This window comes from Monodelphis domestica, chromosome 1, assembly GCF_027887165.1.
Source record: "Monodelphis domestica isolate mMonDom1 chromosome 1, mMonDom1.pri, whole genome shotgun sequence".
In the NCBI taxonomy this organism is placed as follows: Eukaryota; Metazoa; Chordata; class Mammalia; order Didelphimorphia; family Didelphidae; genus Monodelphis; species Monodelphis domestica.
Window position 1 is genome coordinate 738,004,635 of NC_077227.1, and position 27,426 is coordinate 738,032,060.

The window sequence follows — 27,426 nt, forward strand, 5'->3', positions numbered from 1 at the left end:
GGGAACTTGGATGGTTTCCTTAAAGATAGAGGGGTCTGAGGACTGAGGGGTGGTTGGTTGGAGAGGTTTTTGCTCTGAGAGGTGGTGCTTTGAGAAGTTTGCTCTGAAGGAAGGTGGAGGTGGAGGCCCCTGAGACTGTTTCTCCATTTTGGTCACGTGAGTGATAGGGACTGATCTCTTTTCTTTGCCTCAGCTATCTAAGGGCTTGGGCCTTTTGGCCCAGCCTAAACAGAAGGGGTATTTAAGCCCTATTCCCTTCTCTCCCCTTTCTTTCTCTCTCTCTCTCCCTCTCTCTATCTCTAATACCTTTCTTTCTCCTGTTTGTAATTAAACTCCATAAAAGGTTGACTGCTGACTTGAATTTTCATTTAGGAATTACATACCTGAATTCTTTGGCGACCTTAAATTAATATATATCAGTCTTTTAAAGTGATTTCCTTGTCACACTACAGAAGTGATAATTATAGAAATAACTATAATAATGATAACGGAAACCACAACTTTATGAATGATAACTAGGTATTGGGAAAATGATAACTCAAACCAAATGACTACACAACAATATAACTTAAGTGGTGCTCGTCCAAAAAATACTTGAGGTGCTAATGCCCCTCAGGGAGGTACCCAAGGAACTTTCCAAATACAATGAAGGTGTGTGTGTGGGGGGGACTGGGGCACAGGAATCAGAGGATACAACCTTTGATTTTCCAGACCCTGATGTCCTTCCCGTTGTCCCTATCCACTGTCCCCCCTATACTAATGAACCCCATGTTACCTTAAAGGTAGGTAACACCTATTATGATTGTCTTTTAGACACTGGAGCTTCCAGGTCTGTATTAAAGAGTACACCTGATTTACATTGTTATTCTGTTGGCTCAGAGAGTGTAATGGGAGTATCATGAATATTCCAAAGAGTTAAAAAAAACTTTCCCCTAGAATGGTGTCTGTAGGATGCCTAGAGGTACAACATTCCTTCCTTTTGGTGCCTGAGTCACCTTTAAATTTTCTGGGGAGGAACCTTCTATGCAAACTCAAAGCCACAATAACTTGCTCCCCAGATGGTTCCTTATCATTGGAAATATCTGAGGAATCTTGAAATTTACTCCCTGTAATTCTCTCAGAGAGTCAGGAGGGAAAAGAGCATCCCACCTTTGTAATACCTTCAGATATACTGGAGTCTCTTTGGACCACATCTTCTTCCAATGTAGGCTTACTTAAGTCAGCTGTTTCTGTGCAGATAAAAACTAAATCTAGCCCACATCCTTCCATTCCTCAGTATCCCCACTCAAAAGAGGAAATTGAGGGTATTACCCCAGTAATAAACTAATTAATTGACCAGGGAATAATAATCTCTTGTAAATCTGAATACAACATGCCCATCCTGCCCGTTAAAAAACCAAAAAAAGGGCCCGATGGCAAGCACATCTATAGATTTGTACAGGATCTGAGGTCTGTGAAAAACCACATCATAAAGAGACATTCTGTAGTTTCCAACATACATACGATTATTTCTTCTATTCCTAGCACAGCTACATACTTTACAGTAGTGGACTTGTGCTCAGCCTTTTTTTCCATATCCATACATGAGAACTCCAGGCATATCTTTGCCTTCACCTGTAAGGGCTCCGATGTTACATGGAGTCATCTGCCCCAGGGTTATGTGGAAAGCCCAAGTTTATCTGCACAAATTTTGAGCCAAGACACAGATAATATAACATTTTAAAATAGTAAATTAATCAAATACATAGATGATCTGCTCTTGGCTTCAATAGATGCAGAAGCATGTCAGGAAGATAGTAAACACCTTCCTTTGGAATTGCACAAAAGAGGACATAAGATCTCGAAGGATAAAGTTCAGTTATGTCTCCCTAAAGTAGAATATTTGGGATTCATCCTGACTGCAGGTGCCCACTCCATTTCTCCCAAATGAATTGAGAATATTCAAAATTTAAGCACCCCTAGCACTAAGAAACACTTGAGAGCAATTTTAGGAACAACAGGGTTCTGTAGACAATGGATTCCTTGCTATGGGAAAATTACTAAACCCCTTATAGCACTAACAAGGGATTCAGTCCCTGAACCCCTCAAATTAGAGCCAGACCACTTGTCAGCTCTATCAGATCTAAAACAGGCTATCCTGTCTGCCACTGCTCTAGGCATCCCAGATTACAACAAGCCATTTACTTTGTATGTACATGAGCAAAGAGAGGTAGCTTCAGGTGTTTTAACTCAGACTTTGGGGCCTTCTCAGTGCCCAATTGCTTATTATTCTGCCCAACTGGACCCAGTAGCATCAGAAGCACCATCATGTCTTAGAGGAGTAGCTTCTACAGCTTTACTAGTGACAAAAACTGTTGATCTAGTATTAGGATGCCCATTAACAATTATGTGCCCACATGAGGAGAAGCACTGTTGCTAAGGCATAGAACACAGGCATTCTCAGATCAGCGAATTACAAGGTATGAAATAACCTTGTTAAAAATATTCATAGCTGCACTCTTTGTGGTGGCAAAAAACTGGAAAACAAGGGGATGCCCTTAAATTGGGGAATGGCTGAACAAATTGTGGTATATGTTGGTGATGGAATACTATTGTGTTCAAAGGAATAATAAAGTGGACGAATTCCATGGGAACTGGAACAACCTCCAGGAATTGATACAGAGTGAGAGGTGCAGAACCAGGAGAACATTGTACACAGAGACTAATACACTGTGGTACAATTGAATGTAATAGACTTCTCCATTAGCAGCAATGCAGTGATCCTGAACAACTTGGAGAAATCTATGAGAAAAACCACTATTCACATTCAGAGGAAAAACTGCGGGAGTAGAAACACAGAAGAAAAACAACTGCTTGAATACATGGGTCGAGGGGATATGACTGGAGAGGTAGACTCTAAATGAACATCCTAATGCAAACACCAACAACATGAAAATAGATTCTGATCAAGGACACATGTAATACCCAATGAAATTGTTCATTGGCTGCGGGAAGGGTAGGTGGGGGGGAGGGAAAGAAATAATGTGATTATTGTAACCAAGGAATAATGTTCTAAATTGACTAAATAAATTAATTAAAAAAAAAAAGAAATAACCTTGTTAAATAGTGAAAACATTACCTTGAAATACTGTACAATCCTTAATCCTGCCACCTTGCTTCCAAATTTACCAACTTCAGGAGAACCATTACACAATTGTGAAACACTAGTGTCCATGGCAGAAAAGCCTTGAGATAATCTCTTGGACACTCCTTTAGACAATCCAGATCTGGTCTTATTTACTGATGGTTCCTCTTTTATGAGGGATGGCATACGCTACACTGGAGCTGCTGTAGTTACAGAATTTGCCACTGAGTGGTCAGCTTCACTGCCCTCTAATATTAGTACTCAAGGGGCAGAACTCATAGCTCTGAAACACTCTTGTATAATTGCCAAGGACTTAAAAAGGCAACAATTCATAAGGATTCTAGATATGCTAGCAAAAGCAAATGCTTTTGGCATTTGTCACTCAGTCGGGATGCTATGGCTCCAGAGAGGATTTTTAACCTCAGCTGGAAAACCTATAACTAATGCAGAAATTATTAATGAAGTTCTTTCTGCTCTCCAGCTGCCTGAAACCCTAGCTGTAGTTCATTGTTCTGCTCATACAGGTAGCACTGACCTTGTCTCTAGGGGAAATGATCGAGCAGATGCCTCTGCAAAGCTAGCAGCCATAGAAGGGCCTGAATTAATTTTAACATTAACAAGCACTGATGACTTAAATTTATCACTTTCCTATAATGAAAAGGAAGTGGAAAAATGGAAGCAAAAATTCAAAGCAAAACAGATTAATGGAGTATGGGTGTCATCTGAAGGAAAACCCCTGCTCCCTAGAAGTTTCTATAACCAAATTCACCAATCTATTCATAAAAATGGTCATTTTGGCACCCAGGGCATCGTGGACTCTGTTAAGAGAGTATGGATAGCCCCTGGTATTACTATAGCCTCTAAAGGGTACAGCCTGCTCTACCTGCCAAGCATATAGCCAACATGCCTTTCATGTGTGAATTTCAAAACTACTCAACCCTATTCAGACCATTCTTTAGAAGATGGGATTTAGCTATTTCCTGATCAATAACAATAGAGATACTTGGAATAACAGAATCAGGTCTTGGAAACTACAATCTCCACACTACTCAGGGTAACAAGATTAGGAAGGGCTGCAGCAAAACTCAAGATTTAATTATTTGAGACTATGGCCTTCACCAGGCATGTGCAAAAAGGACAGACCTCTGGGAGGTCCTAGGTCAAGCTAGAGCCACCATTGGCACATGTGAGACACAGGAAGTGAGGTAGAGGACAGCCTCAGGAGTTCTCGTGACTTCCTGGAGGAGGGAGAGAGGGAGTTGGAGGCTGGTGCTTGGAGTTGGAGGAGTCCACGGACTGTTTTCTCCAGTTTGGTCACGTGAGTGATAGGGACTGATCTCATTCCTTGCCTTGGCTATCCAGGGCCTTGGGCCTGCTTTGGCTCAGCCTGAGCAGAGTGGTTATTTTAAGCCCTCTTTCCTTCTCTCCTCTCTCCCTCTCTCTCTCTCCCTCTAATACTTTCTTCCTCCTGTTTGTAATTAAAACACCATAAAAAATTGGCAGCTGACTTGAGTGTTTCATTTAGGAATTACATAGCTGAATTCCTTGGCAACCTTAAATTAATATATATCAGTCTTTTAAGGTGATTTCAATATCACACATGGCAAAGCCTTTGGTGGACATTCTTTGGCTTACACGTCTTTTGAGCATCTACAGATAGATTTCATAACAATGCCAAAGGATGGACATTATAAATTTTGTCTAATCATAGTAGATCAACTGACCAGATGGCCGGAAGCATTTCCTGTGACCCGAGCCACAGCGGCTTTTGTTGCTAAAGTGCTTTTAAAGGAAATTATTCCTCTCTTTGGCCTGCCAGCACGTATTGATTCAGATAGAGGGAGTCATTTTACTGATTCTGTCCTAAATCAGATATATTCTTGCTTGGGGATAACTCCCAAATTCCATGTTCTGTATCATCCCCAGAGCTCAGGCCAAGTTGAAAGAATGAACAAAGAACTTAAAACTATGATTGGCAAATTATGCACTGAGACACATTTAAAATGGCTGGAAATTCTCCCTCTGGCCCTATTTTATCTTAGAAGCAGGACTAGAGGAGACCTATACATTTCACCATTTGAGATGCTTTTTGGACAACCACCTATACAGGCTAAGCCTTTCTCCCCTGCATATATATCACTATTAGGGGGAGATACTACTATTGCTTCCTATATACAGGAATTACAGCATAAACTGCGTGAACTCCATGAATCCGGAGCTGCAGTACAAGCTAGACCACTAGACTTTTCACTTCATGACCTGAACCCAGGAGACAAGATGTATATTAAGAATTTCCAGCATACTGGATCACCTCAGCCTTCCTGGGAAGGGCCATTCCAAATATTGTTAACTACTCCCACATCTATAAAGATTGGAGAGAAGGACTCTTGGATTCATTGCTCACATGTGGAGAGAGCATCTTCTGTTGAGACTGATTGACTGTATCCTATCACATGCATTGGAGATAATAATCTATTGACAAATGGATGCTGTTTTTCAAGAACACGTTGAATTCCTGGTGGTTTTTTTTCCTGTTTTCCTCCTTATTTTATTATTGCTTTTCTTTTCTTTTGATTAGAATATTTTATTTTCCCCCCCTTTTTTTCTGATTTCTTATACTAAAGGTACATACAATTAATACTATTTTTTCTGCATTAATATAAGTTTTTATATATATATGTGTGTGTGTGTGTGTGTGTATGTGTGTGTATACACACACTTGCTATAATATCAATGCATAGCCAAAAGCTTTAAACTATGGGAACCTGCCATATATTGATAAAATGTTATAGGACTGTGATTAATGTTTGTGTCTGATTCTAGGAAATGAGATAAAAACAAGAAGCACAGATTGATGCATTTCTAAGGCAATACAAAAGACTTGAAAAACTAGTGTGAGACTTGAGGTCACAATGCTTGACATATGTTGTCATAGGACTTCCTTGTATCTACACTCTTTGTGAAGTACTCGGACAAATACCAAAGTCTGACTATCATCCTGGCTCCCCATATCCCTGAGAATGACAAAAAATCAGACCAGGAAATGACACTTCCCTATCAAAAATAAAATTCTAGGGTTTTTTTCTTTCTTATAGTATGGCAACTTCCTATAGTCTTGGCTACAAATGGGTAAGTGATATATTACTGCATTCTGTCCTACAGACTTGTGAAATAGAAATTACTTTAAATTGGACCTGTACAAGGGCCTATTATGAATTTATTCTTGCTTACTCAACATTTTATATACATAGATTTTGATTCTGATTTTGAATTTTTTCTTTCTCCCAAAAGTTTAACTTTTTTCCATTTTTTCCTTATATTTTTGGTTTTTTGTTTTTTGTTTTGTTTTTCTCTTTTTTTGATAATTAACTCATACACACCCATAACTCAACACTGTGTCCTGAGCTGAACTGGATGTTTCTTAATACCCACTTCAGGGGGGATTGTATTTTAATAAAAATCCAAGATTTTTAATTTTGTTCGAGAAAAGATCTTCAAGGAAGAAGCTTACTAATTCCTAAATCCAGAGAATGAACTGTTGCAGAAAGATGCCAGAAAACCTACACTACATCAAGAAGATCCAGAACAAACTTTGGATATGGTTGATTGAACTGAAGTTTGATTGAACATTTATTTGAATGCATATATTCCTATGCCAGAAGTCAATGTGCCTAGCAAAACATTAGTTTTGTTTTCTCTCTTTTCTACTTCTCCCTAACTATTGTAATTTCCTCTTAGAAATTAAATATTGTATATATCTGTAGTTAGAAGTGCTTTAGGACTACAAGATGATTATGTTAAATGATCAATGGGGAAACTAGTCTCCCAATGATCATCAGGGGGATTGTGAACTTTAAATTACTCCACCCTACTTAAATTGTACTTTAGGGGAAGATAAAGTTGTAATCTCCTGATTGAACAATGAAGGTACTTAGCTCTTAGCTTATAGTGAAGCTAGAAATTTAAGCTAAGTCTATTTTTAGATCTTTAATACAAAGAAGTGTTAAGTAACTCTAAAGATAGAATCTAATTAAAAGAAGATGAGAACTAAAAGTATGGGCAGTCCTGGAGAAAAGCCTTTGATGTGATTGGTAGATGTGAAATTTTAAAGGAGACACAAGGGTGAAAGATCTATATATTTGGCTTACTTCCCATCTCTGGCACCTTTTTGGTGGCGGAGAGTTGGTTGGTAGCAGTGTGCTGGGCCTTTTGGCATCTTAGTGTGGCTACAAGCTGGTTGTCTGGTTCGGTGGTGAGTTTCTGGCTGAGTTTTCCTCCTTTACTTTCCAACTTTATCCTCTTAGAAGCCTCTAATCTTCTTCAGAGACCTAGAGATGGGAATTTTAAACTCCCCCTGGCACAGGTCAGGCGGGAGAAATCCTATATCCCCTTCCTTCCTTCTCCTTAAATTCTTTCCCTCTATATTAATTAAATTACCATAAAATTCCAGACTGACTTGGGTATTTTATTTGGGACTTCCCGTGGTGACCAATTAAATCTAGATTTTAAGTAACAACTCTAAAATTATCTTTAGTTTTCTTGGAGGCTGCTATTAGGGTCTGTGTTGGAGGAGGGAGTCTCAGGGGCTCCAGCACAAGCCTAAAGCCGCCAACAGGGGCCCCAAAGGTACAGCTTCTGGGCGCATCGAGGCCCCAGCAGACAGGGGTCCCAGGCTCTTGGGACCAACTTCCTGAAGTGTCACGTGAAGGGGTCTAGCGGAGATCCCGATCCTTGTCCCCCTCAGCAGCAGCTCTTAAAGAGTGGGAGAAAACCCAGGGGCTGGGGGAGGCCAGGTTGAGCGAGGGGGGAGGCTGTGTCCCTTTTCTCAGCCTGAGGGAAGGGCCCCAGCCCTAGGCCGGCCTGAGAATCGGGCCCCTTCCCAGAGGGGGTGGGAGGCACAGTCAGGGGGCATCATCTATGTCATCGGAGGAGGGTCTGGCTCAGGCTAAGGCCAGACCTTGGCCCTGGCCTGCCCCTTCGTACTACCTGTCTGCTCTGCATCTCCCTAGCCGTGTGCCCTGGTGTTTCGGCGTCCTCATCTGCAAAAGGAAGGGGGTTAGAGCGATCAGCAGCTCCCCTTGGCGCCCCTTCCCGGCAGTCCTGCCCAAGAGCCCTCCCCAAAGGTTCCTTTTCTCCTCCTCCTCCTGGGCTCCCCCTTCCCGCCATACACCCCAATAGGGCCCCTAGGAGGCTGGAGGTGAAGGAACCCTTCATGGGTCTGTGGCCTACCAGGGAGGCAATCTGGGACGGACCTCCTGTGGCTGGAGGTTCTCCAGGCTGAGGCACTGCCGAGGCTTGGGTCAAGACAGGGAATGGAGGGAAGAACCATCCATCCCTGTGACATGGACAAAAGGGGAGTGGGCCATGCTGCACCCTGAAACGTATTCGCAGGCCCACATGGTGACAGCCTTGTTCCCGGGGTCATGCTGTGGGGGGGTTGGGGGGGAGCGGGAGCCACGGAGGGCCAAGCCAGGGAGGCGGCACGACAGGCATCTAACATGCTGTTTCCCTTTTGGACCTCACAGAACAGCCTCTAAGTGACCTCCCTTCAGGGACCGCGAGCCCGTGTGGAGCCCACCGAGAGCCGATTTCATCCCATTCCACAGAAGAGTCCAAACAAGGCCACGGATGGGGGTGGGGGGGGGGGGAGGCTTCCATGTGCCTCCGCAGCACTGCAGCAGGATCCCAGAATGGAGGAGCAGAACCGAACCCGGGAGGTCCTCTAGCCTCAGCCCTTCTACAGTCACTTTGGTCCCAAAGGCAGCACCTGCCAGCTAGCCTGGGAGCCACCTGAGGGCTTCCCGGGCCGAGCACGGTGCCGGGTGCTCACTTTCCGCCTTGGTCAGGGTCAGGCAATGGGGGTCAAGTGACCTGCCCAGGGTCACCCAGCTGGGAAGGGGCTGAGGCCAGATTGGAACCCAGGACCTCCTGTCTCCCCTGCCCTCCCTCCCTTAATAAGTATTTCCTGACTAACTAGCTGGTATGTGGCTGACCCCAAGGCTCCGGCACTAGCCTTCTCCACCCGGGAGGCCCTGGGTCTGGATGTGGGCTCTGACGCTCACTAGCCAGGTGACCCTGAGGGAGTCACTTACCAGCTCAGCCTCCTTCTCTGTGGAAGGAGAATCAGGGGAGCAGAGACTCCCTGGGGAAAGGCCAGTGGTAGTGACAATCCCACTACCCAAGGCCGGCTGCCCTGGCTAAGGAAGCTCCAGCCCCGAGAAGCCCGAGGACGAGGAGGCCTCCCAGAGTCCGGGGTTTGTTCATGAGTTCAGGAAGAGGATGGAGGCTCCCCCAGTAGAAGCAGGGGGGGCGGGGAGGGGAGCCATCGCCGAAGAAGCCAGCACCAGAGCCTCCTTTCCAGGCAGGCCTCTCCCCCTCCCCCTTCCCACTCTTCCCTCTGCGGCCCCTCCCTCTCAGTCATCCCCAACAAGCGCTCCCTGAGCAGGGAACGAAGAGGGCCAGCGGCGGCCTCGGGCCTCACTTTTCTTTCTCCTGGTCACCTTCAAGGCCTCCCCGTGTGCCAGAGGACCGGGAGCAGATGCAGACACGGGGCGTCCCCGCAGGGGCAGCGAGAGGCCTCACCCCGAAGGCTGGGAAGCCACGCCCCCCCATCTCAGGCTTACCTGCTCGTTGGTGACCCCGGGGGGCAGCGTGCCATGCTTGTAGTCCTCCAGCAGCTGCACAGCTTCTTTGAGGCGACTCTGCAGGAGGAGGGAAAGAGAAGAGGCCGGTCAGGCTCACGAGGCTCCGCTGAGGTGAAAGGGGGGCCCTGAGGCAAGGCCGGCCTTCCTGGAGCTCCCGGGGCAGCCAGGAGCGTTTAAGAAGGAAGACGCTGCATCCACACTGAAGGACCGAAAGGCATGGAATACGATATTCCGGAAAGCAAGGGAACTAGGCCTACAGCCAAGAATAAAATACCCATCAAATCTGACTATGTTCTTACAGGGAAAAGTATGGTCATTTAACACAACAGAAGAGTTCCAAGCATTCATAAATAAAAGACCAGACCTGAACAGAAAATTTGAAGTCCAACCACAGAACTCAAGAGAACCATCAAAAGGTAATTTAAAAAGAGGGGAAAAACAACAACAACAACAACAAATTTTTAAGAGACTCAATAAGTTAAAATGATATGTATCCCTATAAGAAAAGAGGTCATTGGCAACTCTTAAAAACTGTTGCTATCACCTGAGCAGCAAGAAGAACTACACTCAGAGGGAACAGTGACAAACTGTATAGGATGAAAGGACAAGACATAAATAGGTATATAGATATATGCATGCATAAATACATACACATGACTAAAGCTAAAAAAGAAAAGAGGTTATGACCAAAAGAAATGGGAAAAGAAACAAATGGGGGTAAATTTATGTGTCACAAAGAAGCTCATGGCGGGAGGGGGGAGAACATCGATACACTGGAAGGGTAAAGAGGTTGGAGATAGGAAATACTCAACTCTTACGTACTTTGAAACTGACCCAAAGAGGGAAGAACAATCCAATCCATTGGGGAAGAGAATAGATTTGTGCTCTATAGGGGAGTAGAAGGGTAAAAAACAGACTGGTGGGGAGGGAAGCAGTACAAGGGAGGGAGAGGGTAGGGAGGAAATTTTAAAAAGACTACAGGGGAAAAGAAGGGAGGGAATAAGAAGGGAGGGGGGTAGAAAGGGAAGTACAATGGGGACTGATTTAAAGTAAATCACTGGACTAAAAGGTAGAGCTGAAGAAGAAAAGGTTAGAACCAGGGAAGGATATCAAAATGCCAGGGAGTCCACAAGTGACAGTCATAACTTTGAACGTGAATGGGATGAACTCACCCATAAAACATAGACGAATAGCAGAATGGATTAGAATCCAAAACCCTACCATATGTTGTCTCCAAGAAACACACATGAGGCGGGTAGACATCCACAAGGTCAGAATTAAAGGATGGAGTAAGACCTTCTGGGCCTCAACTGACAGAAAGAAGGCAGGAGTGGCAATCATGATATCTGATAAAGCCAAAGCAAAAATAGACCTGATCAAAAGGGATAGGGAAGGTAATTATATTTTGTTAAAAGGGACTTTAGATAATGAGGAAATATCACTAATCAACATGTATGCACCAAATAATATAGCACCCAAATTTCTAATGGAGAAACTAGGAGAATTGAAGGAAGAAATAGACAGTAAAACCATATTAGTGGGAGACTTAAACCAAACATTATCAAATTTAGATAAAACAAATAAAAAAATAAATAAGAAAGAGGTAAAAGAAGTGAATGAAATCTTAGAAAAATTAGAATTAATAGACATATGGAGAAAAATAAATAGGGATAAAAAGGAATACACCTTCTTCTCAGCACCACATGGCACATTCACAAAGATTGACCATACATTAGGTCACAGAAACATGGCACACAAATGCAGAAAAGCAGAAATAATAAATGCAGCCTTTTCAGACCGCAAGGCAATAAAAATAACGATCAGTAATGGTACATGGAAAACCAAATCAAAAACTAATTGGAAACTAAACAATATGATACTCCCAAATCGTTTAGTTAGAGAAGAAATCATAGAAACAATTAATAATTTCATTGAGGAAAATGACAATGGTGAGACATCCTTCCAAACCTTTTGGGATGCAGCCAAAGTGGTAATCAGAGGTAAATTCATATCGCTGAGTGCATATATCAACAAACTAGGGAGAGCAGAGATCAATCAATTGGAAATGCAAATAAAAAAACTCGAAAGCGACCAAATTAAACCCCCCAGCAGAAAACCAAACTAGAAATCCTAAAAATTAAGGGAGAAATTAATAAAATCGAAAGTGATAGAACTATTGATTTAATAAATAAGACAAGAAACTGGTACTTTGAAAAAACAAACAAAATAGACAAAGTACTGGTCAATCTAATTAAAAAAAAGGAAGGAAGAAAAGCAAATTAACAGCATCAAAGATGAAAAGGGGGACATCACCTCTGATGAAGAGGAAATTAAGGCAATCATTAAAAATTACTTTGCCCAATTATATGGCAATAAATACACCAATTTAAGTGATATGGATGAATATATACAAAAATACAAACTGCCTAGACTAACAGAAGAAAAAATAGAATTCTTAAATAATCCCATATCAGAAAATGAAATCCAACAGGCCATCAAAGAACTTCCTAAGAAAAATTCCCCAGGGCCTGATGGGTTCACCAGTGAATTCTATCAAACATTCAGAGAACAGTTAATCCCAATACTATACAAACTATTTGACATAATAAGCAAAGAGGGAGTTCTACCAAACTCCTTTTATGACACAAACATGGTACTGATTCCAAAACCAGGCAGGTCAAAAACAGAGAAAGAAAACTATAGGCCAATCTCCCTAATGAATATAGATGCAAAAATCTTAAATAGGATACTAGCAAAAAGACTCCAGCAAGTGATCAGAAGGGTCATCCACCATGATCAAGTAGCATTTATACCAGGGATGCAGGGCTGGTTCAATATTAGGAAAACCATCCACATAATTGACCACATCAACAAGCAAACCAACAAGAACCACATGATTATCTCAATAGATGCAGAAAAAGCCTTTGATAAAATACAACACCCATTCCTATTAAAAACACTAGAAAGCATAGAAATAGAAGGGTCGTTCCTAAAAATAATAAACAGTATATATATAAAACCATCAGCTAATATCATCTGCAATGGGGATAAACTAGATGCATTCCCAATAAGAACAGGAGTGAAACAAGGATGCCCATTATCACCTCTATTATTTGACATTGTACTAGAAACACTAGCAGTAACAATTAGAGAAGAAAAAGAAATGGAAGGCATCAAAATAGGCAAGGAGGAGACCAAGTTATCACTCTTTGCAGATGACATGATGGTCTACTTAAAGAATCCTAGAGATTCAACCAAAAAGCTAATTGAAATAATCAACAACTTTAGCAAAGTTGCAGGATACAAAATAAACCCACATAAGTCATCAGCTTTTCTATATATCTCCAACACAGCTCAGCAGCAAAAACTAGAAAGAGAAATCCCATTCAAAATCACCTTAGGCAAAATAAAATACCTAGGAATCTATCTCCAGAGACAAACACAGGAACTATATGAACATAACTACAAAACACTCACCACACAACTAAAACTAGACTTGAGCAATTGGAAAAACATTAACTGCTCATGGATAGGACGAGCCAATATAATAAAAATGACCATCCTACCCAAATTTACTTATCTATTTAGTGCCATACCCATGGAACTCCCAAAAAATTTCTTTACTGATTTAGAAAAAAAACATAACAAAGTTCATTTGGAATAACAAAAGATCAAGGATATCCAGGGAAATAATGAAAAAAAAACACAAATGAGGGGGGCCTTGCAGTCCCAGATCTCAGACTATATTATAAAGCAGTGGTCATCAAAACAATTTGGTACTGGCTAAGAGACAGAAAGGAGGATCAGTGGAATAGACTGGGGGCAAGCAACCTCAGCAAGACAGTATACGAGAAACCCAAAGATCCCAGCTTTTGGGACAAAAATCCACTATTCGATAAAAACTGCTGGGAAAATTGGAAGACAATGTGGGAGAGACTAGGAATAGATCAACACCTCACACCCTACACCAAGATAAACTCAAAATGGGTGAATGACTTAAACATAAAGAAGGAAACCATAAGTAAATTGGGTAAACAGAATAGTATACATGTCAGACCTTTGGGAGGGGAAAGGCTTTAAAACCAAGCAAGATATAGAAAGAATCACAAAATGTAAAATAAATAATTTTGACTACATCAAATTAAAAAGCTTTTGTACAAACAAAACCAATGTAACTAAAATCAGAAGGAAAACAACAAATTGGGAAAAAATCTTCATAGAAACCTCTGACAAAGGTTTAATTACTCATATTTATAATGAGCTAAATCAACTGTACAAAAAATCAAGCCATTCTCCAATTGATAAATAGGCAAGGGACATGGATAGGCAGTTCTCAGATAAAGAAATCAAAACTATTAACAAGCACATGAAGAAGTGCTCTAAATCTCTTATAATCAAAGAGATGCAAATCAAAACAACTCTGAGGTATCACCTCACACCTAGCAGATTGGCTAACATAACAGCAAAGGAAAGTAATGAATGCTGGAGGGGATGTGGCAAAGTAGGGACATTAATTCATTGCTGGTGGAGTTGTGAACTGATCCAACCATTCTGGAGGGCAATTTGGAACTATGCCCAAAGGGCGATAAAAGAATGTCTACCCTTTGACCCAGCCATAGCACTGCTGGGTCTGTACCCCAAAGAGATAATGGACACAAAGACTTGTACAAGAATATTCATAGCTGCGCTCTTTGTGGTGGCCAAAAACTGGAAAACGAGGGGATGCCCATCAATTGGGGAATGGCTGAACAAACTGTGGTATATGTTGGTGATGGAATACTATTGTGCTCAAAGGAGTAATAAAGTGGAGGAATTCCATGGAGACTGGAACGACCTCCAGGAAGTGATGCAGAGCGAGAGGAGCAGAACCAGGAGAACATTGTACACAGAGACTGATACATTGTGGTACAATCGAACGTAATGGACTTCTCCATTAGGGGCGGTGTAATGTCCCTGAACAATCTGCAGGGATCCAGGAGAAAAAACACTATCCATAAGCAAAGGATAAACTATGGGAGTGGAAACACCGAGGAAAAGCAACTGCCTGAATACAGAGGTTGAGGGGACATGACAGAGGAGAGACTCTAAATGAACACTCTAATGCAAATATTGACAACATGGCAATGGGTTCGAATCAAGAAAACATGTGATACCCAGTGGAATCACGCATCGGCTATGGGGGGTGGGGAGGGAGGAAAAGAAAATGATCTTTGTCTTTAATGAATAATGCATGGAAATGACCAAATAAAATACTATAAAACTAAAAAATAAAAATAAAAAAGAAGGAAGACGCGCCACGTGCGGCGGCTGACGCGTGCGGGGTGCGGAGGAGCCAACGGGCCTCGCTGGGGCTCCCTCCCCTGGGCCTCCGCTTCCTCCTCTGTAAAGCGAGCGGGTCGCAGATCTGTGACCAAGGCTGTGGCCACATGTCACCCTAGAAGCTTATCGTGCGTGTCAGCACAGACTGAGCAAAGAGCCTCAAGAACAGCAAGAACAAAGGGCGCCACTGAGGCACACGAGAGCCCCTCCCTGGCCCGGGGGACGGGGCAGTCGGAGGCGAGAAGCACCTCCTGGGGGCCTCCCCAGGCTCCACTCTTCTAGCTGAGGAGAGGCAGGCCGGCAGCCTTAGGGATGAGGCCAGGCGGCACCAAGGCAATGGGGAAGAGCAGCCTCTCTCGAAGGCCGCAAAGCTGCCGAGCGCACGGGACGAGGGACGGTGATTTTCTAAATTAGCCCCCTGCCAAATGAAGGGATCGCACAGAGCCTTCCATAGCGGCGGCGGGGCTTTGTCGAAGAGAAGACACCGGAGCCATTTCTAGCAGTTCACAAGCCCCGAATTCCCAAACTTCCGCTGTAGATCGTCAGCAAATAAGCAGTTACTTGAAATGATTTTTCTCTGTCTAGAAAGCACAAAGTCCGGAATGTAGCGCCCCAAGACGCTTCTGTGCACCTACTGTGCGCCACTGCCCTGAGGCCTCCAGGGCCTTCCTGGCGATGCCTCTGGGAGGTGGGAACGTGCTCTTTAGGTAGCCTGACATTGGCAAGTCGCTTAACAACGTTGGCCTCCATTTTCCCATCTGTAAAATGAGCCGGAGAAGGCAATGGAAAACCCTGGAAGGGGTCGTGAAGAGCCGGGCACAAAGGAAGTGGCCGCAGAACAAGAAAAGCCGGGCTGGACGCATGGAAACACACACACGTCTGCCCAGCACGGCTCAGCGCAGCCAGAACTCTCTCAAGAAGAGCGAGTGGGAGCCCGCTGGAACCGCACTTTCTATGGCACCCCACGTGGCTGGGATGGGGGCGGGGCCCTTCCGCAGAGAGGGATCTGTGCCTCCCCCGGGGTTTCTCCTCAGGGTCAGAACTTCTGCCCAGGCTGAACACGATGGCTGCCGACGCTGCCCCGCATCTCTGGGGGGCCTGTGGAGAGGCTGACTAGCGTCTGCGTGCAGGCAGCCCACGAGAGCGGATCCAGAGACAGGAGAGTTGGGGTGCGGTGACTAGAGGGAGGGGATGAACCTCGACAATGCGAGGGTTACCCCGGAATGAGCGTGGCACAAGGCACAGGGCAGCTCGCGTTCCTCGAGACGCACACTCCACGCGGATTGCAACAGGAACGACGCTGTATTATGTTCTACAGGCTACACGGGAAACGCTTTGCGGCCCGTCATCCTGACCCTCTGCCCACGGCTCCGCCTTCGCGTAAGACAGGACCTTAGGGAGCCACAGACAGACTAGGAGAGGAGGTATTATGGGGGGACAGATGGGAACAATAAGTAACAGATAGGTTAAAAGAGGCAGAGAAGGGGCCAGGGTGGCACCACGAGAACAGCAGGAAATGGACCGGCAGGTAAGAAAAGGGCCAGGCTGAAGAGTGTGTGAAACTGATCACCTCCTGAGGGGAGGGGCCCCAGGAGGAGGGAATCTGGAGGAGGAGAAGGTGCTCTTCGGAAGGGCAGGCTGAAGAGAGAAGGTGGAATAAGACTTTCTCCTGAGGGTTACCCACTTTTTCCTGCTTGTGACTGGAAATCTTTCCCCTCAACATTTCCCAGTTGGAAAAGGCTACTGAAGAGAAACCTGAGAAAAGGCATTTGAATCTCTGTCCGACTTTACCTCAGTTCCTGTTGCCCCGAGTCTGAATTGTGGCCAAGGGGTCAAACCCAGGTCAGCCAACCTGACTCTCTCAGGGGGCTCAGGCCGCCAAGGCCCACGTTCCCTCCAAACTCAAGGAGGGAGGGGAAAGGGTTTTAGATAGAGACAGGAACCCCATTTTTCCCTTTTCCTCTCCCATTTTTTCCCTGACTGTTATTTCTTTGTATTACCCTGATTTAATTGACATTAAGGTAGTTATTTTTCCCCCAAGCTGTGAGTGAACAGAAACATCTTCCTAAGAAGGAACCCTTTGGTATCAAGTAGTGGAGAGGGGACAAGAGGACAAGAGCAAATCTGGGAGAGCAGCCATAGCGAAGGAGGGAAGGCAGAGGGGGAAAATCTTCAAACCCCCTCTCCTCTCTCTGAGCCAACCCTCAACATCTGCTGTCTCCCCTGAACCCCGCTTTGAGAAGGGAGGTCTCCACTCTTTTTCTCTCTCAATACTGAAAGACCAAACCTTTCATTCATACGCTAGCTAGGCAAAACTATATATTTCCCCTCTTTTCTCTTCCTCCTTTTTATCTTTGACTTTTTAAAAAAATCCAAACTTTCTGTCTTAAGACAGAAGGGCAAGAGCCAGGCAAATGGGGTTAAGTGACTGGCCCAGGATCACACAGCTAGGAAGGGTCTGAGGTCACATTTGAATCCAGGACCTCCTGTCTCTAGGCCTGGCTCTCTATCCACAGAGCCACCCAGCTGTCCCCTGATCCCTTCACTCCAAGGAGGACACTGAAGACCACACAGGCAGTATCGTTCTTGCTGTAGGAATAGCATCATCTTCTAGTCAGACGTGGGATGGTATTCCTTAGTGGACACAGGAGTGGACCCAGGGGACATGCTAGCTGTGGGAGACTGTGGAGGAGACGAGATTGACAAGACCCCAGTGACTGTGTGGAAAGGAAAAGAGCAAAGGTTCCAGCAGCGTCGGGGGGTGGGCTGGAGAGATTGGGAACCCAGAGAGCAGGCAGTTGGAACTCGGACTTGGGCTCCAAGACAGCTGAGGCAAAGTCCAGGCTTGGCTGGGCGGATCCCAAGAAAACCTTCTTTTCCTGAAAGCCTGATTTCCATCCTCTCAAACCCCCCCCCTCCAAGTGGATAAAGACAGAAGAAAAGGCCATAAGAAGAATCTCCAGTCTCCCTACCAGCTGGGCAGGGCTGAAGCCAGGGTTCAAGACTGAACCCCTTCCGGGACTTGAGGCTATTGAGCCCAAGTTCCCCACAACAGTCAGGGGCCCCTTCTTCCTCTTCCCTTTTGCCTCGACTTGCCAGCCTCTCCCCACTCCATCCTGTTTTCTAGCACATCAGAATAAATTGGTGGTCTTCTAGCCTGAGTAAGGGGCAGGAAGAGGAGCTGCTGAACAGCACCCAAGGGACAGGGGCAGTAACAGGCAGGCTAGGAGAGGGGCCAGAATGAGGGGGGCTGACGGGGGAGACGAGCAGACTCAGCCCCCTTCTCCTTCCTGGTCAGTCTTTGCCTTGTTTAGAGGGGGAGCCCTGCATTCTCCCTCTCTGGTTCTTTACCACCAAATACACCTCCGTTACCAGACCCTGGACAAGCCAATGACCACTTGAAGCTGCAGAGAAGGGCCGGTGCAGGCTGACGACAACATTTCCTTCCTGGGAGGTCTCTGATGGGTGCCCTGCACCACCCCCAGCCACCTTATCCAAATCTGATCCCCAAGACAGGAGCCATTATGGCCCCTAATGCAACCCGGGGAGACTCGAATGCTTAACCTCCTGAAGCATGAAATAAAAGGCTTTTGTCTCCGATTAGATCTGGACGGGGATGAGGAGAATCTTAAGCCCCACCAAATCAGACCCCAAAGCAGCAGCCAGCTCAGTCCTAGCCGCTTAGGGAGGGGCTTCTAGGCCATGGACAGAGGAAGGAGGAAGAGGCCGGTGGGCGGACGGGAATCCTCCCAAGGGAGAGGGGAGATGCGGGGAGACCGACCGCGGAGCGGGGAGCCTGGATGGCAATTAAAATTCCACCCAGCTCTGCCCCATCTCCCGGCAGCCAGCGGGCTCCCATTACAAAGAGCTTTAGAAAACATCTCCCAGCTCGCCAGCCAGGCCGGGGAATAAGGAAAAAGTTTTCTTTTATGGGAGCCATCATAGCTGCTGCCCCTGCCTGGAAACCCCGGATACGATTCTAGAGAAGGCATCCCCCGGTCACCAGGGCAACCGCCCCCCCCCCCCATGTCAGGCTCAGCCCTCAGAGTCCGGGCTATGGAAGGGAGAAGAGAAGGGAACCCGTGAGGGCAGGGACTGCTTCATTCTGCCCTGGCTAGTCCCAGAGCTGGACGTCAGAGGAATGAAGGGGTCAAGGTGAAGGGGGAGAGGAGGAATGAAGACGCCCCGGAGCGCAGGCTTGAGGAGAGGCAGCTGATGGTGGAGAGAGGACGGGGGGCCGAGCAGTTCCCTGCCTCAGCTCTGACTCCTCCGCGACGAGGGCCTGCAGCTTTGGGCTCAGGAAGTCTCCTCTCCCCCTCGAGCTGTCCCACTCGCACCCGGGTCACTTGGGGAAGGACCACGGCTTTCCTGTGCACAGAGTCAGTGAGGGCAACAGAGAAATGGCTGGCAGGAAGGGAACAGGGGAGCAAAGGGGGAAGGCGTCCCTCCTCGAGTTTGGGGAGCTCGGGCCTCGGCAGCCCCTGCGGGCACCAGGAGCTGGGAGGCAAGTCTGACAGAGGCTCCCACGTCCTCTTCGGCTGTCCCTTCAGTTGGGAATGGGTGGGGGGAGAACGTCCAGTGCCCAGGAGAAAGGCTGGGCCAGACCTCCTCCCAGGCTCCTCAAGGCCGAGACAAAACCTAACGGAAATCCCAGCCAGACGAGGCGAGCTAATCCATCAACCCTTCGGCCTGGCGCTCTGTCTCGGCCACACTAGCAAGATGCCCTGCAGGGGCTTAGCCAAGGCCGGCTGAGAAGGGCTCTTCCCTCCCCTCCCCCTGCAGCATGCGATGCTCCAGGCAGCTCATCCCAAGGATGATGGATGCCAAGATGGTCGCTCCTTCCCAGGGCGACAAGTCGGCTAGTGGGACGTCTACGTGTGGAGTCGGGCAAAGAGAAAGCTTCCTGTTCCTGGGGAACGACCGCCCAGTGGACAAGGCTGCTGGGAAAACTGGTAAACAGTCTGGCAGAAACTAGGCACAGACCAGCATCTCACACCATATGCCAAGACGAAGTCAGACAGAAATCAAGGGAGACGCCATAAATAAATCTGGGGAACACGGAATAGTTTACCTGTCAGACTTACGGATAAGGGAAGAAGTTATGACCCAGAGAACATTATGGAAAGCGAAACAGATCATTTTGATTACATTAAATTTAAAGGGTTTTGTGCAAACAAGAAAACGCTACCAAGATTAGAAGGGAAACAACAAACTGGGGAGAAAAAAATGTACAGCAAGCGCCTCTGACAAAGGCTTCATTTCTCAAACCTATTGAGAGCTGACCAGAATTTGTAAGGAGACAAAGTATTCCCCAACGGATAAAATGGCCAAAAAATGTAGATGGACAATTCTCAGATGAAGAAATCAAAACTCTCCAAGGCTCTAAATCACTATTGACGAGGGAAATGCTCCCATCTGCCAGAGGGGCTAACGTGACCAAAAGGGGCACGAAGGCCCGCTGGTGGAGCTGTGGATAACCATTCTGGAGAGCAAGGCAGAGAGCAGAGCCATGCCAGAAGGGCCATAAAGCCCCAACACCCTCTGGCCCAGCCCAAAGGGCCATAAAGCCCCCCCAACACCCTCTGGCCCAGCCCGAAGGGCCATAAAGTCCCCCCCAACACCCTCTGGCCCAGCCCAAAGGGCCATAAAGCCCCCCCAACACCCTCTGGTCCAGCCCAAAGGGCCATAAAGCCCCCCCAACACCCTCTGGTCCAGCCCAAAGGGCCATAAAGCCCTCCCCCAACACCCTCTGGCCCAGCCCAAAGGGCCATAAAGCTCCCCCCAACACCCTCTGGCCCAGTCTGAAGGGCCATAAAGCCCCCCCAACACCCTCTGGCCCAGCCCAAAGGGCCATAAAGCCCCCCCAACAACCTCTGGCCCAGCCTGAAGGGCCATAAAGCCCCCCCCCAACACCCTCTGGCCCAGCAATACCAAAGAGATCACGGATGGGGAAAGGCCCCGCCTGTACAAAAATACTTGGAGCAGCTCTTTTGTGGGGGCAAAGGCAAACAGCTGAACAAGCTGTGGGGTGCGGCGGCTCTGCCATGGGGCCATCAGACAGGATGAATGAGGTCAGTTCAGAAAATCCTGGAAAGACCCCTCTGAACGGATGCAAAGTGAAGGAGCAGAACAGACAGAGACAGAAGGACGGAGCTGCTTATTACCCAAAGCAAGGCTCTAGGATCACCCCAAGCCAAGAAGGGACTCTTGGAGCCTGAGGGCCCATCAAAGCAGGCTCTTTCACTCTTTCCTTCAGAGTTTTTAGCATTTAATCTGTGATGGTCTTCTGTAGCGCCAGGGGGAAGCCCCGTCCAGCCTAGCGTCCAGCCTAGCTCCCGTTAGTTATTTTGGGCCTGGGGGAAGGGAGACGATCGGAATGGCTGAAAGTCAGATAACAAGGGTTAAAAGTGGCTTCTACAAGTCACTTTTTAAATGGAAGTTAAAAGGTTCTGACAAATTCCAGGCAATCAGAGAAGGTGGTCCTAACCTGCTGGGAGCTTTAGACAAGAGTGGGAAGCACAGAGGGGAGAGCAGGCTCTTCTTCCCTCCCTGCCTTGCAGGAAGGGCTCATTCGTACCAGACACGGACTGTTTTCCGGGTCGGGGCTCAGAATTCAGAAGCCAAAGCTTCCCTGGGCCTGTGCACTCTGCCCTCGGCCCTTTAGGGCCCACCAGAGGAGGAGAGGGAAACAGGGTCGGGGAGAGGGGGAGCTCCTCAACAGAGGCAGCGGGTACTGGGGCCCAGGGGACGGCTCCGGGCTGACCTCCTCAGGGGGGACTGCAGACCGTTTGACTGACTGCAAGAATTAGCTTGCCTTGACTGACCAGCGACTTGCTTATGGCCCAGAAGGAGCAAAGGCAGGGGCTGAGCCGTATCTCCCCCTTCCTTTGACCATTTGTGAAAAGGGGGAGGCCAAGGAGCCCCCAAGCCTGGGACACCAGAAAAGCGTGTGATAAAAAAGCAGCAGCACCAGGAGAGCCTCGGCTTATTCTTCCTGCAGAGGAGGGCCAAGGAGGCGAGGAGGTGAGGAAGCAAGGAGGAGAGGACAGGAAGAGAGGAGGCGAGGAAGAGAGGAGGAGAGGAGGCGAGGAGGAGAGGAGGCGAGGAGGCGAGGAAGAGAGGAGGAGAGGAGATGAGGAGAGGAAGAGAGGAGGAGAGGAAGAGAAGAGGCGAGGAAGAGAGGAGGAGAGGAGGCGAGGAGGCGAGGAAGAGAGGAGGAGAGGAGGCGAGGAGAGGAAGAGAGGAGGAGAGGAATAGAGGAGGAGAGGAGGCGAGGAGGAGAGGAGGAGAGGAGGAGAGGAGGCGAGGAGGAGAGGAGGAGAGGTGGAGAGGAGGTGAGGAGAGGAAGAGAGGAGGAGAGGAATAGAGGAGGAGAGGAGGAGAGGAGGCGAGGAGGAGAGGAGGCGAGGAGGCGAGGAAGAGAGGAGGAGAGGAAGAGAGGAGGAGAGGAGGCAAGGAGGAGAGGAAGCGAGGAGGAGAGGAGGCGAGGAAGAGAGGAGGAGAGGAGGCGAGGAGGCGAGGAGGAGAGGAAGCGAGGAGGAGAGGAGGCGAGGAAGAGAGGAGGAGAGGAGGCGAGGAGGAGAGGAGGCGAGGAGGCGAGGAAGAGAGGAGGAGAGGAAGAGAGGAGGAGAGGAGGCGAGGAGGAGAGGAAGAGAGGAAGAGAGGAGGAGAGGAGGCGAGGAGGCAAGGAAGAGAGGAGGAGAGGAAGAGAGGAGGAGAGGAGGAGAGGAGGCGAGAAGGTGAGGAGGAGAGGAAGAGAGAAGGAGGAGGCGAGGAGGAGAGGAGACGAGGAGGAGAGGAGGAGAGGAGGAGAGGGATCAGAGGCAGAGAGGAAGGAACCGGAGGGAGACACACATGGAAGAGCTCCAGGCCACAAGGGTGGAGGGTCTCCAGGAAGCTGCCGGAGCAAGGCAGGCGGCTTCTTTCCATGCTTCGAGAGGCCTGGGATTGCCTGGAGGCCCCCCCAGATGGCACTTCAGGGCTCCCCGTGGCCCTCTCCCACATCAGAACAGCCTGGAGGGCCAGGGCCGCCCGCTGCTGTCTGGGCACCCGCAGGAACAACATGAGCGCCCATCATGGGCTCGATGTGCCCTTGCGGCCCACTGGCACACCTGCCGCAAGGCCTCTGGTGTGGGAGGGACAGACAGACAGACGGTCTCGGACAGTGAGATGGGGGGGGAGGGCTCGGGGCAGGCGAAGCCCTTGGGATCGGGAGGAGAGGAGGAGGCAGGCGGGAGCAGCAGAGCCTCTATCAAGGATGGGCTTGTCCGGCAGCTCCCTCTGACCGGATCTTCACAACCATCCTGGGAGGCAGGAGCTGTTGTGACCCCCATTTACAGGCAGACGGGTGAATGGACTTGGCCAGGGGTTACCTAGCTAGTAACAGATCTGAGGCTAGATTTGAACCCGGGCCCTCCTGACTCCAGGCCTGGCACTTTATCGGTATGTCTGGGTCCCCGTTGGCTCCTCCGTCCCAGCTCCCGATGCTACAAGGCCAGGGCAGAGGCGAGAAAGGAAGCCTGGTAAAGGGGCTCCCGGACCAGTCTGAGATCCACCGTCTGCACCCTGCTAAGGCAGCTGCTGTGCCTGGAGCCCCGTGACTGGCACTGGGGGGCTACCCTGGGAAGGGCTCCTCGAGGGCCCCCGGCCTGGTGAAGCGGACCCAAACGTGACCCAAGAGGCCATGGGGAGCCACTGCAGATTCTGGAGCGGCGGAGTGACAGCACCAGATCTTATCATTCAACAAGGAGCTGGGCCCAGAGGGCAGAGCAGCCCCGGGGGTCAGGAGGCGGCCGGGACGGATGGTCAAAGCTCCCTGAAGCTGGCGCCTGCTCTGCCACAAGCTGGGGGAAGACTGAGGGACTTGCCCAGGTCTCAAAGCTCAGGGCAGGGGCAGAACTGGCCGTGTCAGGCTTCCCGTCCCCTGCAGGGTCCAGGAGAAGCCCTGCGCCGGGCATTTAAAGTCCTTCCCAGCTGATCTCCTGCCTGGAGCTGGGCCTGGGCTCGGGCCGCCTCTGCGCCCCCCAACCCGCTGCACCGCCAGGGCTCGCCGGCTTGATGGAGAAGACAGCATGGACACGTGCAGCCTCTCTACCTCGCCTCGAGGCCACTTTGGTCCTCCCTCTACGGGGGAAACTGAGGCTCAGAGAGGGCGACCCGCCTGGAATCGGGGTGGAGGAGCACTGGGGAGAGGAAGGATCCCCCCAGGAGCCGGGGGGCCGCGACGCAGCCGAGCAGGAGAAAGACTGGGAATCCGGGTCCCCCCAAGGCCTCGGCGGCTGAATGGGGGCATGAACGGGGCCTGTTCACAGGATCCCCCTTCTCGGGAGGCTTCTCCAGAGTTCCTGTAACAACCCTGGCCCGACGCCAGCTCACTTGGCGCCCTCCTCCTCCCCCCCAACACTGCAAAAGAGCCTGGAGAGAGGTGGGGGTGGGAGGGGGATGGGAGGCCCCCAGTCTCCTCGGGCCAGGAGAGCCTCCGGGGCACGCAGGGCACCAGAACGCCTGGGTCCAGCCATCCCCGATCTCAACATGGAATGGTAGGAGAAAAGCGAGCAGAGAGACCGGCTGGGGGCGGCAGTCCTGTCACACTGCAGAGCGGAGCCTCGTCGGGGCCAAGAACAACCCACGAGGGCCCGTCGGCCGGGGGAGACTGGCCTGGGGCGGGGCAGAAGGAGCACGTGGGGGGCTGGCACCAGGGCAGCGCCAAGGAGACCACTCTGAGGCCGAAGACGCATTCTGAGTAAAGGAAAAGCCAGCGGCGAGTCTGCACGGGAGCTAGCGAGACCCCTTCCTCCCTCTCCGAAGAGGTGGAAGGTGCCAGGCAGAGGAGCAAGCCCAGGCGGAGGCAGGTTTTCCTCAATCACAAGGGAGAGGGAGGGGGAGAGAGAGAGGGAGAGACGGAGTGTAAGAAATGGAGACTTGAACCCAGGGCTCCAGTCCCCAGAAGTCCTTGCTCACTTCCCAGAATGCTTTGTAATGGCACTGAATTCTCACCTGGGCAAGATCACAAATTATTCTTTAAAGGAGTTCTCCGCCTACTGAGGGCTTTCCTGTTTCTGCTTCCAAGCAGACAGTCTCTCATGATGTAAGTGAAATGGAATTGGGCCTCTCGGCCCTCCTCGTCACGTGCTTTTCTTACTTGTATTTTCTTAAGCTCTTAATCTTTAATAAACCTCATAAAAATATAATACTTCTAGCAGAGAGAAACTAATTTCTACCTGCCTTAGTTTCCCCTAAATTTTAATCATAACAGTTGAATTTTAACTGTTACAGGAGAGAGAGGGAGAGAGGAAGGAGAGAGAGAGGGAAAGGAAGAGAGGAAAGAAGAGAGGGGGGAGAGGGAGAGAGGAAAAGAAAGATAGGGAGAGAGAGGGAGGGAGAGAGACAGAGAGAGGGAGAGAAGGAGAGAGACAGAGAGGAAGAGGGAGAGAGAGGGAGAGACAGAGAGAGACAGAGACAGAGAGACAGAGACAGAGCGAGACAGAGAGAGAGAGAGAGAGAGAGAGAGAGAGAGAGAGAGAGAGAGAGAGAGAGAGAGAGAGAGGGAGAGAGAGGGAGGGAGAGAGAGACAGACAGAGACAGAGAGAGACAGAGAGACAGAGAGACAGAAAGAGAGGGAGAGAGACAGAGAGACAGAGAGACAGAAAGAGAGGGAGAGAGACAGAGAGACAGAGAGGAAGAGGGAGAGAGAAGGAGAAAGGGAGAGAGAAAGGGAGAAGGAATTTAACTTACAGACCAAAAGCACTAACAAAAAAAACCCAAACCTGCCAACTCCCTAGGACAGGCAGAAGCCAAAAAGAAACAAGAGTGAAGAGGAAGTCCCCAAATCAGGTGGAAGAGCTCAATCTTAGAATGTTGGAGCTAGAAGGGGCCATGAGGATTATCTGATCTTATTCTCCTTGATTTAGTTTTTGCATTAAGCACTTGCTATTTAGTGGCACAGGTGATAGAGTGCCAGTCCAGGAGTCGGGAAGCCCTGAATTTAAATCCATCCTTAGACACTTATTAGCTAGGTGACCGTAGGCAAGTCACTTCACCCCAATTGCCTTCATTTCCTCATCTGTAAAATGAGCTGGGAATAGCAAATGACGGACCAAGAGTCAGACTGCCTGAATAACAACTAAACAACAACATTTGCTCGTTGCAGAGATGGACAAAATATTACCTAATGTCAAGGATCTTTTCTGAGTCAAATTCAGGTGCCCAGAGAAGCGAGTCTAAAGCACAGAGCTGCTACCAGAGCCCTCTCCTGCAGTGAGGGTAATCCGGAAAGGTCTGGAGTCGTATCAAAACAAACTGGAAGGTTTGCTCTAATTAGGGCAAACGGGAAACCTCTTGCGGGAATGTCAATGTGGAATCTAGAAACCCAAACTTGTAGCCTAGTAAGAGCTGATGAACCCCAAGTTTTAGGACTGGCTGGTAAGTTGGAGACCCCAAAGCTTGTCCTGCTTCCCTGTTCCCGCGTGAATCCTAGGCTGGCAGTTTCCAACTGAATCACGGACCCTGAGGTAAAGACAATCCACTCAAGGTGGGCCTGAGCAGATGCGAAGTCCTCTTCTAGTCCTAGGTGGTCTCCCCCATTGTTTCAGAGACCCTTTCCCAGGAAAGCCCCCACCAGGGCAGGGATCACCCTTTAGTGTCCACTGTAAGCAGCCCCTTCCCCGACATCCCAGCCTCTCCCTAGGATTCCTCTCTCCCAGGCTCGGTGGTATCCTGTCAGTGTATTTTGAGCCCTCCCATTTCCTTGTAGATGGGGTGCTATCTGTTATTCCCCTCCCCCATCTCCCAAATGGCATAGAGGCCCCCCAGATTCTTTTGTTCCTCAGTCGTCCACCTCTGGAGGCCAGCTCTCCCAGGGTCAGTGAGCAGAGTAGCCAAGGTGTGTGATGGGGAGGCCTTGCAGAGAGTGCCGAACTCTCTCCTTGATTAGAGCAGCTTGTCTGACTATTCAGTAGTTCTGTGCTTGCTCCCAGTTAACAGCCTTTAAGGGGAGTTTAGAGGCTCCACAAGGCAGAGAGCCTGTTTCAGGGGTGAGGGACAGCCTGGGCACAAAGGGAGGAATGCAGCGCCTGGAGACGGGGAAGAAGCCAGTTGGGATGGAGCAGAGTGTGCGAGACAGAAAAGAGCGGAGAAAGGTCAGCAGAGGAGGGCGGCTCAGTGGCTTTTTACCTCTCTCTTTGTTCTTTGTTTCAAGCAACTCAACATCTGCCAAAGCAGAAAAACAAGGCTGCAGCCATGTGGCTTCCAGGAAGCAAGAGGAAGTGAAGCTGGAACTTGTCAGAGCGGCAAAGACCAAGAAATGGAACAGCTGCGGCCACTGGGCCCAGAACAGAAGGG

At 48.7% G+C, this 27,426-nt stretch overlaps 1 protein-coding gene across 4 annotated transcripts in view; it reads right to left on the reverse strand.

The window, feature by feature from the left end:
* Positions 1 to 27,426, reverse strand: part of SFXN5 (sideroflexin 5) — a 189,490-nt gene that overhangs the window by 133,821 nt on the left and 28,243 nt on the right. For 3 of the 4 annotated variants that reach the window (XM_056814076.1, XM_056814079.1, XM_056814077.1), the window contains exon 3: positions 9,748 to 9,825. In XM_056814076.1, the coding sequence (XP_056670054.1) occupies positions 9,748 to 9,825 (78 nt within the window). Of the gene's footprint in view, positions 1 to 8,110; positions 8,164 to 9,747; positions 9,826 to 27,426 lie in introns of all 4 variants that reach the window. The other variant, XM_056814085.1, reaches the window with a different exon arrangement.